Genomic DNA, 16,003 nt, shown 5'->3' on the forward strand with positions numbered 1-16,003 from the left:
AAGGACAGCCCGGAGCAGCATCTCGCAAGGCGGCTGAAGGAGAGACTGCCGCTTACTTCAAGAAGGCCAGCTCTGGTCTTGAGGGACCTGCGAGTGACAGGAGCGGGCTTTTACTGTGCTTGATCTGCATGCAATGAAAGTAGGAAAGGGAAAGAGGGCTTTCTCCATACGTTGTTTTAAGCATCTACTTCTTTCCAGGCTTCTTACCAGTGAGTTTAAGCTGGTAAGTAGATGCTCACCAGTGGGAACCCACCCAGTGAGTTTACGCCTACAGCTATACCAAGTGGCACAGTACAGTGCTGTGCGGAGATACCCTGAAAGACTGCAGAAGCAGAGAGAAGCTTACAGTTTCTTCTCTTCTCTGCTTAGCTGTCGTTACTACCACCAGAAAGGAAACCCTGTGCATTACTACTCCTGAACACTCCCAGAGTAAAGATATTAAATATTTTACAGAAGTTTCACGTGTCCCCACTGAGTCGGTCGTTGTGGATCCCACCAGTGCACACACATGCATTTTCTGCCCAAGTCAGGCCCGCGGTGGCGTGCCCCTTGGGGCTGTGCATGTCCCCAGCCATCTCCTGTTCCTCTGCAGGAACAGACTTGGGGAACAGCCATGACTCATCTCACAGCAATTTTGAAGCGGGGAGAGAGCCTCTCAAGAATTTGAACCCGCTGCTCTTTGTGGATATCGTCTAAGTTTTTTTATTTCTATCTTAGCAAAGTAATTCTTAGCAAGTAATTCATCTACACGTTCCTATTGGTTGGACATTACAAACAGGAAAAACCACCAGCGTGACTCTACACTTCCCACCAACCCCATGGCAGACCCCAGCCTATGAAAAACCAATTCATTTCGATGACAGCCAGCCCAGGCCCCTCTCCGCAGAGGATGGACGCTTGTGCCATGCAACAAGTTTTTATTTCAGGATTCCCAAACCCAGAGATGCTTTGCTCACGTCGCATCTGCCAGAAGCGTATGCACATTACTTTGACCGACAGGCAACTGGCTTACCCAGCCTTCTCTGGCAGCAAGTGCTTGAACGATGCTTTAAGTTCTTTTGGTGTATCAAGACAGTAGGAAAAAAGTAGCAGAACTGGCACCAGCCACTTCAACACCAACCTCAACACCTACGAGCATCTAAGCATTAAAAATTTAGCACTGGCAGCAGCATCTGGCACCTGTGCTGTCCTCCCCTCCACTCTTACCCCAGATGGGAAGGCAGGCTGGTACACGGGCTGCCTCAGCCACGCAGCTATGGATTACAGAGCGGAGTGGAGACCAGAGCGCTGCTCCAAACTCAATGGGAATCCTGCAGGGAGAAAAAAAAGAAGTCATTTTTCCCAGGAAGTTACAGAAAAGGCTGGAGTAATCTACCACACAGTAACACGTAATGATTTTAAGGACCACATATATTGACTAGCCAAGTCAAGAGAAAAAGCAAAAATGGGAGACTAAGAAATTTAGAAGCCTCATCAAAACATGCTGCAATATTGATAAATTTAGAAACGCCGCCTGCCTACATGAAGTTTGCCAGAGCTTTTAGAAAAATGCTGACACTAGAATTGGGCACTGTTCATGTAATGGTCTCACTTTTGCCCTGTACAAGAGGTAGTGTTTTCCCACTCCTAGTTGATACTCCATGATATTTTATGCTATGCAATTGTAATTGAACTAGAGGGGCAAGTGTCATGCTGTAGCAATTAGCTGTCTGCCAGGATCTGCTGCGTCTGTTCAGCGTTGCTCCTTTCCAGGGTAGCGTTTCCTGTATTGTAGAGGTTGCCTCTCATCTTTGGCCCAGATCCTCAAAGACATCCAAATGACTCTCTCACACTGAAATAAATGAAAGCTGGGAATCAAAATACTTTCAAGGAGCACGGATGCAGTTTCTAAATATGATTTTGTTCCTGAATACATTAAAACCAAAGTTGTTGTAGTCAGCTCCCTTTATTAAGCTCCCTTTATTCAGCTGTCAGGCTGGCTTCTTCCAACAGTCCCATCCTCAACACACCACCTTACAAGTTTCCTGAGCCACAGATGTTAATCAACATATCTTTGAAGGACCCCAGAAATGCTTCATTGGATGTTTCTTTTCTCAGTTAGAACTCTTCCTTGATTTTTGCAGCTAATCAGTTTTAAGATTATTTGATGTGGACTATGTTGATTTTCTTTTAAATCAGCAAGTCATAGAAGATCCAAAGCAAATGTCCAAGTGCTCTCACAGGGCTGGCTGGTAATGGCACCCTGACAAGCTTCTAATGTTTCTTAGAAATTACTTTTTTTCCACAAAAGCATTCTGATACCACTACCAAAACCACCAAAACACTGGTTCCTTCCCTCACCGGCCATTCCAGTTTGCATGGCGTATCAGGTCCCCATTGTCACCTACTGATTTTCTCTGTGCAGTTGGGAATTCTGCAGTGTTTCAAGATGTTAAAAATCAGTATTAACACCTCCCAGAGCAACTGAGACAATTCCTCTATTACTTTTGCATGTTCATTTCACACTTCTGTGCAAGTAAATGTGTTTATAATGAGCAGCTGCTGGTTTTTGTCCTGTCTAGCAGTTGGACAGGATAGCTCTCATTACTACAGTAAGATCTGAATAGATCTGTTGCCTTACTTTTGAATTGAGAAATTGTTTTTCTATTATTTTTATGCTATTGTCCCTGTCAAGTATCAGAACTGCACTGTTCTTCAGATCATATTTCTTCTTGTGCACATTCAATGATGTGCATTGTCCTTACCTGTAGATATTTCTACTTATGCCCTGCTGGCTCAGGCTGTAAGCTGAAAGAAGTCCAGTACTGCAAGGAAAGAAATGAAGTTATCTGATTCTCCTGTGTAGAGCCCAGAAGGGCTTTTTCATTCCTGAAAAGCAGAGTTGCAGTAACATACTGTACACTATCTCCTAACTGAACAAGCCAAACTCCTGAATTTTGGGCAGCCGAAAGGCAGTGACAGGAGACTATTTGTACTTCTCAGACTCAGCAACTGAGCTGAAGTAGTAAATTCTAGAAAGACTGTGTAGAATAAGCCTTGAAATGCTTCATTCAAAAAGATGAGAACAAAATAAAGAAAAACTTCACACTTGAGACCTATCATGAAACTCACCCTTCTCTTTCCTGATACTGCATGAGCGACAGACTGCTTGGGCACATCAGTGATGCCACTGTAAACACAAAACAGACTCACTTATAAGACTATAATCAAAACCAGCCTGCCACCCTGGTAAGTAGCGAGTTAGCAGGAAAATCATACCTATGTATTGAGGCTTCCGTGTGAACGACTGAAAATGATCATCAGTTTGTCTAGAACAGAATCTGGAAGAATTAGTGGTTTTTTTAAATAGAAAAAATATTTCTGTCTTTAAGAAAGAACTTACTCTTTACCAGTTTTGGAACTCTTCTCTGTCATGAAATTTTTCTTTCTAACCAGACTGAATCATAGAATCATAGAATCATTGAGGTTGGAAAAGACCTCTAAGATCATCGAGTCCAACCGTCGACCCAACACCACCATGCCCACTAAACCATGTCCCTAAGCGCCTCATCTACTCGTCTTTTAAATACCTCCAGGGATGGTGACTCCACCACTTCCCTGGGCAGCCTGGTCCAATGTTTAACCACTCTTTCAGTAAAGACATTTTTCCTTACATCCAATCTAAACCTCCCCTGGCGCAACTTGAGGCCATTATCATCTGATATATGCAAAGTTACATTTAAGGGATGCATATTTTGCAAAGAAGCATCAAACAGAGTATTGCATTAGCACACGTATGCAATGTTGTTAAACAAGACATTTACTTAAAAGGATGTGTTCTCACTTGTACGTAATCCCATTCCCACAAATACTGCCTGAATCTCCTCAAAGCAGTGAAAGGCACTTGTGTTAGTTTAAGAGAAGGGATGGAGGCAGGGTTACTTGAGGTCCTTTGAAAACACTAGCAAATCCTTCAACATTAAAGATAGATATATATAAAAATAAAAATCCGTGTGTGTGTGTGTATATGCAATTATTTCTCTCACATTGTTCAACATTAAATATTTGTTAGCAATTTTAAAATCAACACTGAAAAAAAAAAAGCAGCTAGATTTTCTGAAGACAGAGTCCTTTAACAAAGTTACACATGCAAAATTTTTGCTGGAAATGCCCCATCGCTAACAACTTAACGAAGGACACTCCTCTGTGTCAAAGACCGAAGCCTTCTCACAAAACTGTTCAATCCCAGCATAGGAGTTCAACTTTTACCTAGGCTTGAGGAAAACAAGCTAAAGTCAAGGTAAGATTTGTGCTCCCAGAGAAATGCAAACCCATATCCACAACACTCTTTAAATCCTGCCATTTGCGCTTAGGCCAGGAACAAAGGATTTTCAGTAGTTTCATGTCAAGATTTGGACTAGTCTCTGTAAAAGGCACTGCCCAAACAGACTGTGGCTTCATTTCTCTAAATGCTATTCAGCATGACAGACTATGAGATGGAGTTCAATCTAAATTTAAGCACTCTTTGTAGACTATTAATAGAAGAAAAACTGGTAGCATGAATCATCATGTGGGAGCTGCAGAGCAACAGCTATTTATTTTCTATAATAGTAATATATGGAAGTTACCTTTATACAATAAATGAACTGTTGGAGTTGCAAGGCCCAGAAGAAGTCAGATGATTGTTCTTCACTTACACTATTCTCATTTTATTCTAAGGAGCAATGAGAGGGCAACCCTTATTTAACGTGACAAAATCCACATTGTGTGTAACCACGTTCTGTCACAACATAAATTGGAGACAAAAAGTAGCAACTGACCCTGCTCCCCACCACTCCCTGCTAGCGAATAGCGTGTGCTGGAAATGTTGATGCAAACTGATGGAACTTCATAGGTTTATAAAGATAAGTTAGTGTTTTAGCATCCTGTTCCAATGCCTGTGTAACGTTTGTACCTCTGGCCAAGAGGAAGACTGCGGCATGCCTTCCCTTTACGTTTCTTCTCTGCTGGGACAATAGTCCAGCTGTATTATTGTTAGACCAGCCATTTTGGGGAAAGATTTTTCGGAAGGACTGAACACCTAACAGCTCCTGAACTGCAAAACTGCTGATGCTCAGCACCCCTCAGGATCATACCCTCCAATGTTGTGATTTTCTTTTTCAAGAGAGAGCACTGGTTATGCGCACCGCAGGCTTTACCCTAGGCTTTTCTCCATTGCAGTTGACGGTCTCTGAATATGGCCCCACAGAGACACACAGTGTTAACTCAACACGCTGGCATTTCAGTGCTCTGTGGGATATTTATTTTTGAAAAATATGATATTGTCAACAGCTCAGTAAAGTTGTCTCCAGACTGTTATGTCTCCTTCTCAAGTTTCCTTCATTTTTAAGAGCTTAACTTTTAGGCTTCTGGCGTGAGGAAAGAGCCTAAAATGGTTTAAGAAAAGGAAGCATAAACAAGGGAGCGAGCTATGCACAGCACTGGAGAGAAGCACAAATATTTCCTCACACTATATAATCAATGCAAATGTCTAGCAGTAAAAAGACCATGATAAGACAATACTGTGTTCAACTCTATTTCTATAACGAGACTAAGGAGGTTCCAAAGAACTGGAAATCCTGAAGGGCAAAGAACATCTAAAGAAAAGTCAACATCATATTTTTCAAACAGGGCATTTCATATACAGAAATTCAGTTCTACAAACAGAGTTCAGTTAAACCATGGTGACGCAGAGGGAAGTGGCAGACATAGACTAGTAAAAACTTTAACTTGGATTAGGATTGATGGCATCAGTCCCTTACCTACTTTTCTTTTTAGAATTCATAGACAAATTTTTTTCTAAACAAAGACGCATGGGAGACGTTTCAAAGCAACTTTTCTAACAGAAGCAAAGCTAATAAAAACCATATAATTAGACATAAATGATCTTCTAATCTTGAGCTGCCAGGAACAGGGACACTACTTAGCTAACTTCTCCATTCAAGGTGTTGGGTTGCAGCATCAAGCAGTAATTCATACGGAATGTATTGGAGCTTTCCACAATACCATCACTACTTTTAGGGCAATTAAAAGAATTCTGTACCTCACTCAACCTTTAGTATTGAGGACAAAAAATAAAACATACCAGTTTAAGAATCGAGGAGAACACAAATGCTGGGCCCAAGGAAAGAGAGTGCTGAAAAAAAAGGTAGACAAAACACTAGGTGAGGGAGCTAAGAGAGGGTGAACAATGTGAAAGGCACAGAATTCAGCGCCTTTTTTTTTTTTTTTTTTTTAAGTCTTAACAGTAGCTGCTGGCTATTAATAACTTCCCATCTGCAGAAGGGAGGTAACTTTTTATGATAAGTTAGTATCTCTGTTTTAAAAGAATTTTGTGTGGGAAGAACTCACATCTTCATCGCCCCCTCTTGTCTATGCACTTTGTGGAACTACACACAGCTCTTCGCAACATACATGATATAATGCAAGTCTCTTCCGTTGATCAAAGCAATTGTGAAACCCTTTATGATAAGAATTTTAGCTGAAAGTTCTGTAATGCTAACCTAGTTCCTATACAGAATTTAACTGCAGAACAACCATGACTCCAATATAAGCTTTCGTGATTTAATACAATGGAATATTATATTGCTGTTGCTTCTGAGGTTTTTATTTTACTATTCCATATAGCTGCAGTTTTTAGTTACAGTAAGACCTTCAAAATTATTTAACTGATTTTGTTATATTCAGCTTAAACACGCTTACGGAGCTAGTTTCACATTTTTAATAAAATTCTATAGTGACAGCTTGGAAGACAATCCATGAAAAAAAACTTTGGTTGGGGAACATTATTCTGTGGATATGGGAAAGAGAAGCTGCAGCTCTACAGCTTGTGCAGACACTCCTGTTTTAGCATACCTCAGGCCTGACCTGCGTCTGGCTCGCTGCTTCTGTCTTGACCTTCAGATTGCCAATTGCAGGCGTACAAGTCACTTCTACAATGCTGTCATGCACTTGCTACAGAAAGGAAAAACATCTGTTTTCTGACATGAGTTTACGACACTACACTTTTAAAACATTTATTTTAAAAAGAAGTACGAAACCTGAAGATCCATGCTTAAAAACAGGATATGAATCCATTTTGAGAACTAAGAAGAGTTTTCTTAAACAACTCAAATTCAGGGAGAATATTTCACCTGAAGAAAGGAGAAGCGAGACATTTTCTTGCAGAATAACATTCCTGAGACAAAGACTCTTCTGGATTGCTGAACAGTCAGAAAACACCACACAAAAATCTCAAAAAAACTATGTAATAAATGGGTAGAATTAAAATACCTATACTAGTCAGTGCATTTAAGAACAACATTTGAAATACATAGGAGCTCAATCCAAACCTCTGGATCCAATTTATTCCAGAGCACTTGAAATTAAAGCTCTAAAACAGCATTTGAAAACAGTTACCATCCAGGATGATTGAAACCAAATCAGATTTAAGGTGTTCTAGTCTTTATTTTCACCTCGAAATTTTATTTTTAGGTATCTGCTTTAAATACTCTGAACTGTTACGGAAATTAAGTCCCCAAACCCTCCCCAGCCCAATTCCTTTAGAGAGAGAGAGGGAGCGAGCACACACGCATGCACTGCCTTACTTGGGTTGGGTTAAGTAACATTTAAATAATTCTAATCCTGCAGTGTGTTTCAGAAGTTGCCTAAACTGAACATATTCTCTGCAATTCCCTTCTCTGTTACTTATATTCAAGACTAGGACAATACGGGCTAAGCAGATGCCTTAAATACACACCTCTTATCTAGGGTATTCACCATCTTATCATTTAAACCCCTTTGGGTGTAGATACCGTAAAGTATGCTGGTATACCAAGACAGACATGACTTCCAACAAATCATGAGGTTATGTGCATGCAAATCATTCGCATGCGCTTCTCATCCATAGCGTCTAAACCTCCACAAACTACTTCCTGTAACATTTACTCCTGAAAAAACACGGTGCCACAAATAGCGTTAAAATATTCCTTTTTGTAGCGGCTTCACTCAAGAAAACAAACACACATTGTGCTATTTGCAATCTTTATTTCATGAATAATTAAGAAGAAAACATGGCAACATTGGCAAATTGAAGGCATACATACTAAATACTCGTACAGAATACATTATGGAGAAAGTAAATGCCCAGATCTTTAGTGGTCCTTGCAAACTAAAAGCATATTGGTCCTCCAAAAGGTTTAGCTTAAAATATGCTTGCTGACCTTTTAAGTTCCAACGATTAACAGCTTGTGCCTTTCAAACCAGAAACAGGGTGAAATACAATTTGAACATACTTCCAAATTTTCCTCAAACCTGTATTTCTCAGCTTAACCAGAAGCAAACAAAATGTTTTTTTCCTCGTTACCTTTTGAATGTATACGCTAATACACCACCCTAAGTATTCAAGACACAAGCACTTCTTGAAACATGTTCAGTTTTATTAAGAACCTGCATATGTACATATATGTATACACACATATAGATGTGTGTATATATATGCACATATATACATTTATGTAAAATCTCTCTACATATGTAAAATGTGAAAGTGTGTGTGTGTAAACCATTTGAAAAGGTTCTGGACAAGAGAAAAGTGCTTGTTGTCTAGAACAAGAATTACTAAACCCATACATGTACTGTTAGGTCAGTCTAACAGTTGTGTTTCAAGGGAGTATAAAACCAATACAAATCAGAAAAGCTGGATGGATGAGAAGAGCTTTTAGGAATCACTGTTTTTTACATCATCTTTAAAGGCCATGGAAAATAAGCTTTAAATTAGCTATTTAGGAGATATTAGTACTGGCTGCAGTGTCATCTCAAACAAGATTAGTCCTTATCCAATATCCAATACAGTGCTGTGAAGTTAGACTGAGACATCAATAACATTCTGTTCTTTCATGAAGTCCAAAATTCACCACACTGTTCTGTCAATTCCGCCTCACACCTGAACTGAAAGTACCCTCATCCAAGAGTTGGAGGGTACCAATTAATGCCCTTCTGATTTTGATATGGAGAGTTGTCCAATATTAAATGGGATCACCGATTTATTTCATACACATTGAACAACTCTTGATCATTACTGACCTAAAGTGAACTTACAGTCTGGAGGCTAACTAGTCTATGCTTTGTTTAGTAGTGTTATACTTTCTTTCCATTAGATAACATACAGAAAAAACATTTCTGTTCAAAAAAACCCTTCAGATATGTATAAAAGTGCTACTTAAAAATAGTAAAATTGATGTTACAATATATGCAAAAACGGAAGTTTCTAACAAACTGAAATGTTGTAAGTTACAAGGATTAATTACTTGAGTATGTTACGTGTACTTGTGCCCTCTTTACTCAACTGATTCCCAAGTAATTATCCTAATTGAACATATGCAATAATTGGAAACCAGTAAAAGCCTCCAGAGAAACTTCAACAACGTCCTCTTTCTCTCCATTTGTTGAAATAGAGTTCAGAAACAAAACTTGACTATTCCATTATTGCAAATGCAGTCAACTGTCAAAACAGGTCAGTTCATGAACTGTGGAACCAGGACTGCCAATGGCTCCTCCGCAGCAGGAAATGTCCACTGGGCTTCCTAACTACCATATAAATACACGAGTTACATGCCATTAAAATAATACATATATCACTAGAAGGAAAATGTACGTACTAAGTTGCTATACTGGGGCACAGTAAGTTTTCAGCCTTGACTTCCCCAAACAACTTGTTCATATTCTAGAACTCTATGCAAAATACAAAAGCCTTAGAAAAGTGCAACAAAACTAGCTTCATGACATTTTTCTTTCAGTTTCCATAAATACAATCTCATAAAAATATTATTAAACAGAAACATACTTCCCAGTGGAGAACAAACATGCCACATTTCAGCTTTGAGTAAGTGATTTTGGCTAAACTGAAACCCCCTGAAAATAGGGGATTAAAATGAAACCAGCTTAATCACATCAGGCTGCCGTAATATTCTGCCAGAAGTTTACCCTACCGTTTTGCATCCACAAGTCCTGCTGGAACCGATGGGAACTTTATGTGCAACTCTGTGGCAGACAGTGGCCTAAGGGTAAGGAATATTCCAAGTAAAAGATAAATGTCAGTTGGAAGGAAGTCATCTGGTATTCATAGGTTTTATTGAAGTTTCAGTGTGAAGAAATAATCCTATTATCGCAGAATGAATTAATTTATGGAGGCTAGGATAGTGGCCTTGTCAAACTGAGTTCAAGGGTGTTGCATCCCAAAAACTGGCAAGCGCAAATACATAAGGAAAAGACAACACTCGCATCAACACTCTTAACAGAAATCAGAACTGTACAAAACTTGATCTTTTAAGTTATTTAGCATTAATTATCAAAAGCATACTTGCTACATATTCCAGATGCTTAACATCTTGGCTTTGACAATTACAAAGTGTACTACAACACTGATACTGAAATCATAGGGAATACAACAGAAAAAATTTAGATGAATGAAGGACGGGGAATGCTCAACAAGCCAGACAGTCATTTAAAACCCATCCAGCCGCTCTCCTTTGAAAGCAGAAAGACTACTGGAGATACCTTTCTAAATAGGGACAAATAAATATATTGAGATGCCTACGAACCCTTAATTCACTTAAGGGGTTGATAATTTGGGGCCAAGAACACCTGATGGACACCCTGGGGTGATGTAGGCGATATGGGAGATAAGGAAGTCATGGGAGAGTTAAGTAGCTTGAACACGTTTTGCCAGTCAACACACACTAACTTGGGAAAGCACAGTGGCATGTTCAGAACTCGTGGATGATGACTACACTTTAATACCACTTTTCACCAAATCATTTCTCAAACTGGTTAATATTACTGAGTATTCATACACTAATGCTAGCTCAAAGAAAGGAATTGCAGAAATAGAGCTTGGCAGAACATAAAAATAAAACAGAAGTAAATATTTACCACGTCAAGGGAAGGACCACAAACAAACTATATAGTTAAATCAGTCTGTACATGAACACTATTTTAAAATCCTCTTTCTTAGGCCACCTCAGCAAGGGTATTACCTACAATAAGCAAAAAATAGTGTAAAGGTGTACAACTGGATTGCTTCCCAGAAGAATTCTGCCCCTTAATAGCTCCTGCTCAATGCAGCCTGCAGTTAAGCTGTGACTGCATTAGCTGCAAGAGCCAAATAAGAAGTAAAGTCACCACGTGTCACATGAACACAGTTTTAAAGGCTTAACTTTAGCCTATGCATAGCTTCACGCCAGCCATCCAGAGAGGGCAGCTTTGGAAGATATTGTCACATATCATCTGAAAACCAGACAGCGTTCCCAAAGCAGCCACAAGCAGAACGCAGAAAGTAAGAAAAACACCCAGAAGTTCTCTGTATCTCCAAATTCCCAAATAATCGTTTAAAACTAGGCTATAATAAAATTTGTACCCTGAGCCAAAAATGTACAGAAATGGAGAGAATTGAGTAAACATAATTTTTTTTGTGATGCAAAAGTTGCAACAGAATCCAAGTGTCTGAAGTGTTGAATCAGGGAACTGAAAAAACAGGTAAGAACTTAACATTGGGATCATTAGCAGAAATGAGATGCCAATGAGAATTTTTCGTCACAGCTACAAGATTCTTAAGGCAGATCCTCAGCAGTTTAAACCACTGTACTGCATCATTAGAGCAAGGGACAAATTTATTTCTCCTTATGCATGTAAAACCAGAGTATGACTGCTGCCAGTAGCATTAATATGAGTTTAAGCCAATACATCAAAGCTGAGTTCATTTAGCTCTGGCAAATTAAGGGGCCCCTAAAGCATGATGATGGACTTTACAGAAAGACACACAGTGGAAATATTTTACAAAACTGGAGACAAAAAAAATATCAGAAATGCTACATGTAACTTGAGGAATATATTTTATGCAAAAGAGACAAAAATTTACTTTTACATCAGAATATGCTGTAATTAAATACTATATTCTGGATAACCTATCCACAAACACAAATTTAAAAGGGAAAATTTCACTCACAATTTTTCAGAGGCATGAGAATGAGAGATCTTTGTGAAGGCCACTGAGATTCACACCAGAGATACTCAATTAGTGTATCTATTTAAATATACAAGACAACCAAATCAAACTGGCTCAAACAAAACCAACTGAAAACCCAATCAAGCGTAATCCATTCTGAAGTCACCTCAGTTCTGTTATTGTTAGATACTCCACATCAAAACTTCTCTGACAAAATTTTCCTGAATAACCAAAACTAAATTTTTCCTCCCATCCCTTCTTTTTTGGTAAAGAAAACCCCGCAATGTCCATTCAGTTCATTGCTGATGGTCTTGCATCAGGATGACAACTAGCCAAACCGAATACATATCTGGCCCTAAACTGACCTCTCTAATTTATGGAAGTGTTTCAGTAAACAGGATCCAGAAGATGATATAGCTGTTGCCCACCCCACCCCTACAGCTGGCAATGAGTAACCCTGATATGCTACAGCACAGGCATCTGCAAGGCACATATTAAAATGCAATAATATAAGTCGATGATAAAATATTTGTCCTTTTTTTAGTACATTCAGAAATATTTTCTGTATTAAAAAGAAACGAAAGTAAATCAGCATAAACTTGCACTTCATATGTACAAAAAAACAGGCTGTTTCAGGATTAACTATGAGTAGGAACCAAACAGAACAGTATCGTCCACGTCCAGAAGGGCTACAGCTATTCTTCCTCTTGAAAAATTTAACGCTGTTTGAACCTTCAGAAAAAACTTGTTGTAGAGTGCAGCAGGGCATTATGTTTGTTTTAGATATTCCATTGCTTCATTACTTCCACTTGGACAGCTGTACAGCATTTTAAATATAAAGGCTCAGATACATCATTATAAAAAAACCCCCCACCTCTTCATGGAGCCTGATATTCCTTTGCAGATATGAATTCAGCAGAGGTTTATCAGACAGATCACACCAAGAAGAAGTTTACAGAGCTCTGAAGTTGAAAACAAGATCATTTTTAGCATTACTAGTAACTTTTTTCTCTCTCTCTCTGAAGACTAGCAGCTCATCTTTTTAACAGAAAGTATCTGGAAAATGTGATTTCCTCTTTTATAAATGGTTATTCTATTAGTGTTATTTCACTTAAGGACTAATACAACATTCCAGGTAAATGAACTTGACCATTGGACAGAAAAAAATCAGCTTAAAGCTCAAATTACCTTAACAAAACAGGTCATGAGTGAATTTAGACCAAGAAATGCTATCTTTTTCATTAGAAAAATATTTTCTTAAAATCTAAGGCAATGAATAAGACAATCATAGATGAGGATGTCTGTTCAGAGGATGAATAGAAGGTTTTTTAAACACAAATTGGCAAAACCTGGAATTTAGTAGTAAGAGATGGAATGTGAGACAGCAATAATGTGTATTTCTAACAGGACTATTCTTATTGAAACTTGTCTGAAGAAATGAAGTAAACAAAAAATTTTGAAGAAATATACGGGAGAGGAAATTGTATTTCAGACTTTTATTAAAATCTGTTAATGAAGATTTTTCACTTGAAGCCTCTCTTGCAGCAATGGTCTTTAGATTATGTTGGCTCTTCAAATGCACCAATTAATAATCTGAGGGTTTCTAGCTACTTTTAGAGTTCTAAAGAACTGTAAGAATGTATGAGACACTGCTGCTCTGAAAACTTCTCCAAAGGCCCTCATCATGGATTAAGTAGTTATTTTGCAAATTTTCATAATTGCCACAGGCACGTATCAGTGTAAGCAGATATTTTTATAAAATGCTAGCTGCTAGAGACATGCTGAATTATTACTCTTCACATGGGCTATATTCTTCAGATGATCGGTTTTTGGATTTGGCAATAATTTTGAGTTAAATCTGTGCTTTTATACCATGATGAAGTTTCACAGATGCCAAGCACAGCTGCATTCACTGGGTTAACATCTATGACATTCAAACTGTCCTTAACAGTCGTAAGAGCACCATAGGAATGGCAGATTCATTTTCTTTATAACAGGGTTACTCTGTTGAAAGAACATGTGCTTATAAATAGCAGTTGTTACAGAACTCACTTCTAAAGTAGGCTTCTGCTTAATATTAATGAGAGATGTTCAACTGTGGCTTAACTGCTGATAAGTATTCAGAAAAATAAAAGGCAGAAGCAATGGTAGAGTGAAGTCTTCCCTTGATTTGACAAACAAGATTACAACAAACAGCTTATGGCAAATGGATGTATGAAATCGTTCTGAGCCATTAACATTCTGCACAAGGCCCTGCAGTGCCAGGATGTATCAATTCAATGATCGCTAAGGCACTTACTTGAACTCTTTTGCCCGAGAGCTGTTACATGAATTCAGGTACATTTTAGGAAAACAGAAGTTCAGCAGACTAAAGTTTTCAATTCCTTCCTTGTGACAGTGAGTCATTTCCACGCAATATTTGAGACTACTGGGTGTATACACATTACATCAGTTCCTCCATAGTTCTTGTCAGAGAACATCTCACCTTCTGTCAGTCGGATGAGGATGTGCAAGATCAATGAAAAACACACAGAAAACATGGCAAAGCTGGATTTTGAGACAAACTACTTCATTATTATGTCTTATTGAAAATATCTTCTCTGCAGAGGAAATGCTATCCCAGTTCCAAAATTCTACCACAGAATTCCATGATGTATGCTTGTATTGCTGTAGAGTAAAGCCTGGAGTAGCTGTGCGTGCTATACAGGCAAAGGAGGAAGAGGGGAAAGAACAAGCTGTACACAAGGGTGGATTATTGATTCATTTCTGTTATAATGGAAGCACAGGGAGTTTGGACAGATTCCTTGAAATACAGCGTACCCTGAAAACCAGGAGCTGTATGTGCTAGTCTTTACAATCCGTAAGATAAAGTTGGAAGCCACATCACTGTGACAGAGGTAGGCTTATAATGAAGCTTTAGAATGAAGAGTTCTTCTGTGCCAAATTTTTCGAGGTATTGAGAGCACTTTTCCACTCAATTTGTCGTTATGGAATAAAAGCTTGTTTTCCTAGAATATTGTGCACATTTTAAAGGAGGGAAAATAGCTGTAAAGGCAGTAACTAAATTACCATCAAGAACTCTACTGTATTGGGGTGCCATATGCTGTGGGTAGAATATTCAGACTCTGTGGTATCAGGACGCTACAGAAAGTTCAGTAATACGATGCCATGTTATCCTTCTCCTTCTCAAAGCTTTAGCTGTACATTCAGTCTCCTATATGCTAGAGGATCCATTCATCTCACTCTCCTAGGAAAGAAAGCTTCAGGAAGTCTGGCTGGAAAGGCAGCACATAAGTAGTCCAGGCTCTTTAGGCTTCATAATTAATCTGAATAGCTTAATAACTTGGGTTATTCCAAGCACTGTGGCAACAAGTTCTTGCTTTTAAACAGTTGTTTCCAGGCTTAGTAGCTGAAGCAATCTGAGGCAATCCAGAATAGTGTCACTGAAGTTTGAGGGGACTCAAATGTTGCCAGTTTTCAGTGAAATGGGGATTAGCATTTCAGTAAGATTTCCATCTTGTAGCTCATGTTGGTTCTATCCCATGGATCTGTTGAATTATTAGGGTTTCAGGTTTCAAAGTATTTGTAAATTGCTGTAACATACAGCATGACATTCTGCCAGTCTGGACGCTCAGTTCGCACCATTTCATTGATGTCCTGTCACAGAAAATAGATTGGTCAAAATCAGGAATGATAACCTCGTGAGTAATGTGGTAGTGTTTTTACAAATTCCTAGGAATGGTAAATCTGTAAAGTTTCCACAATTTAAAGTAGTGATGAACAAAGCTCTGTTTTTTTCCATACATCTTTGTATTACTTACAAAATGTAAACAGCTATGAATAGCATATGTGTAGATAGTTATTTTGTTGACTTAAGATCAAAATGTCTAATGCTGTGCATAACTGAGTTGTCCCCCACTTAGTACAATTAGTATGGTAGTCAGGACTTTAGTGTTCACATAACCCTACACCAGCCTCGCAAGTCAATGCAATCTGTCTAGG

General features: G+C 38.7%; 1 protein-coding gene across 1 annotated transcript in view; it reads right to left on the reverse strand.

Annotated features, from left to right (window-relative positions):
* Nucleotides 1-10,507: 10,507 nt before the first annotated feature.
* The window catches only part of SPECC1L (sperm antigen with calponin homology and coiled-coil domains 1 like), a 56,135-nt gene continuing 50,639 nt past the window's right edge, over nt 10,508-16,003 (reverse strand). Inside the window, exon 15 of the mRNA XM_009279983.2 lies at nt 10,508-15,658. Within this exon, the coding sequence (XP_009278258.1) occupies nt 15,569-15,658 (90 nt within the window). The 3' untranslated portion in view covers nt 10,508-15,568. The remainder of the gene's footprint in view (nt 15,659-16,003) is intronic.

The sequence above is a fragment of the Aptenodytes forsteri genome, unplaced genomic scaffold, assembly GCF_000699145.1.
Source record: "Aptenodytes forsteri isolate BGI_AS27 unplaced genomic scaffold, ASM69914v1 Scaffold323, whole genome shotgun sequence".
NCBI classification, from domain to species: domain Eukaryota; kingdom Metazoa; phylum Chordata; class Aves; order Sphenisciformes; family Spheniscidae; genus Aptenodytes; species Aptenodytes forsteri.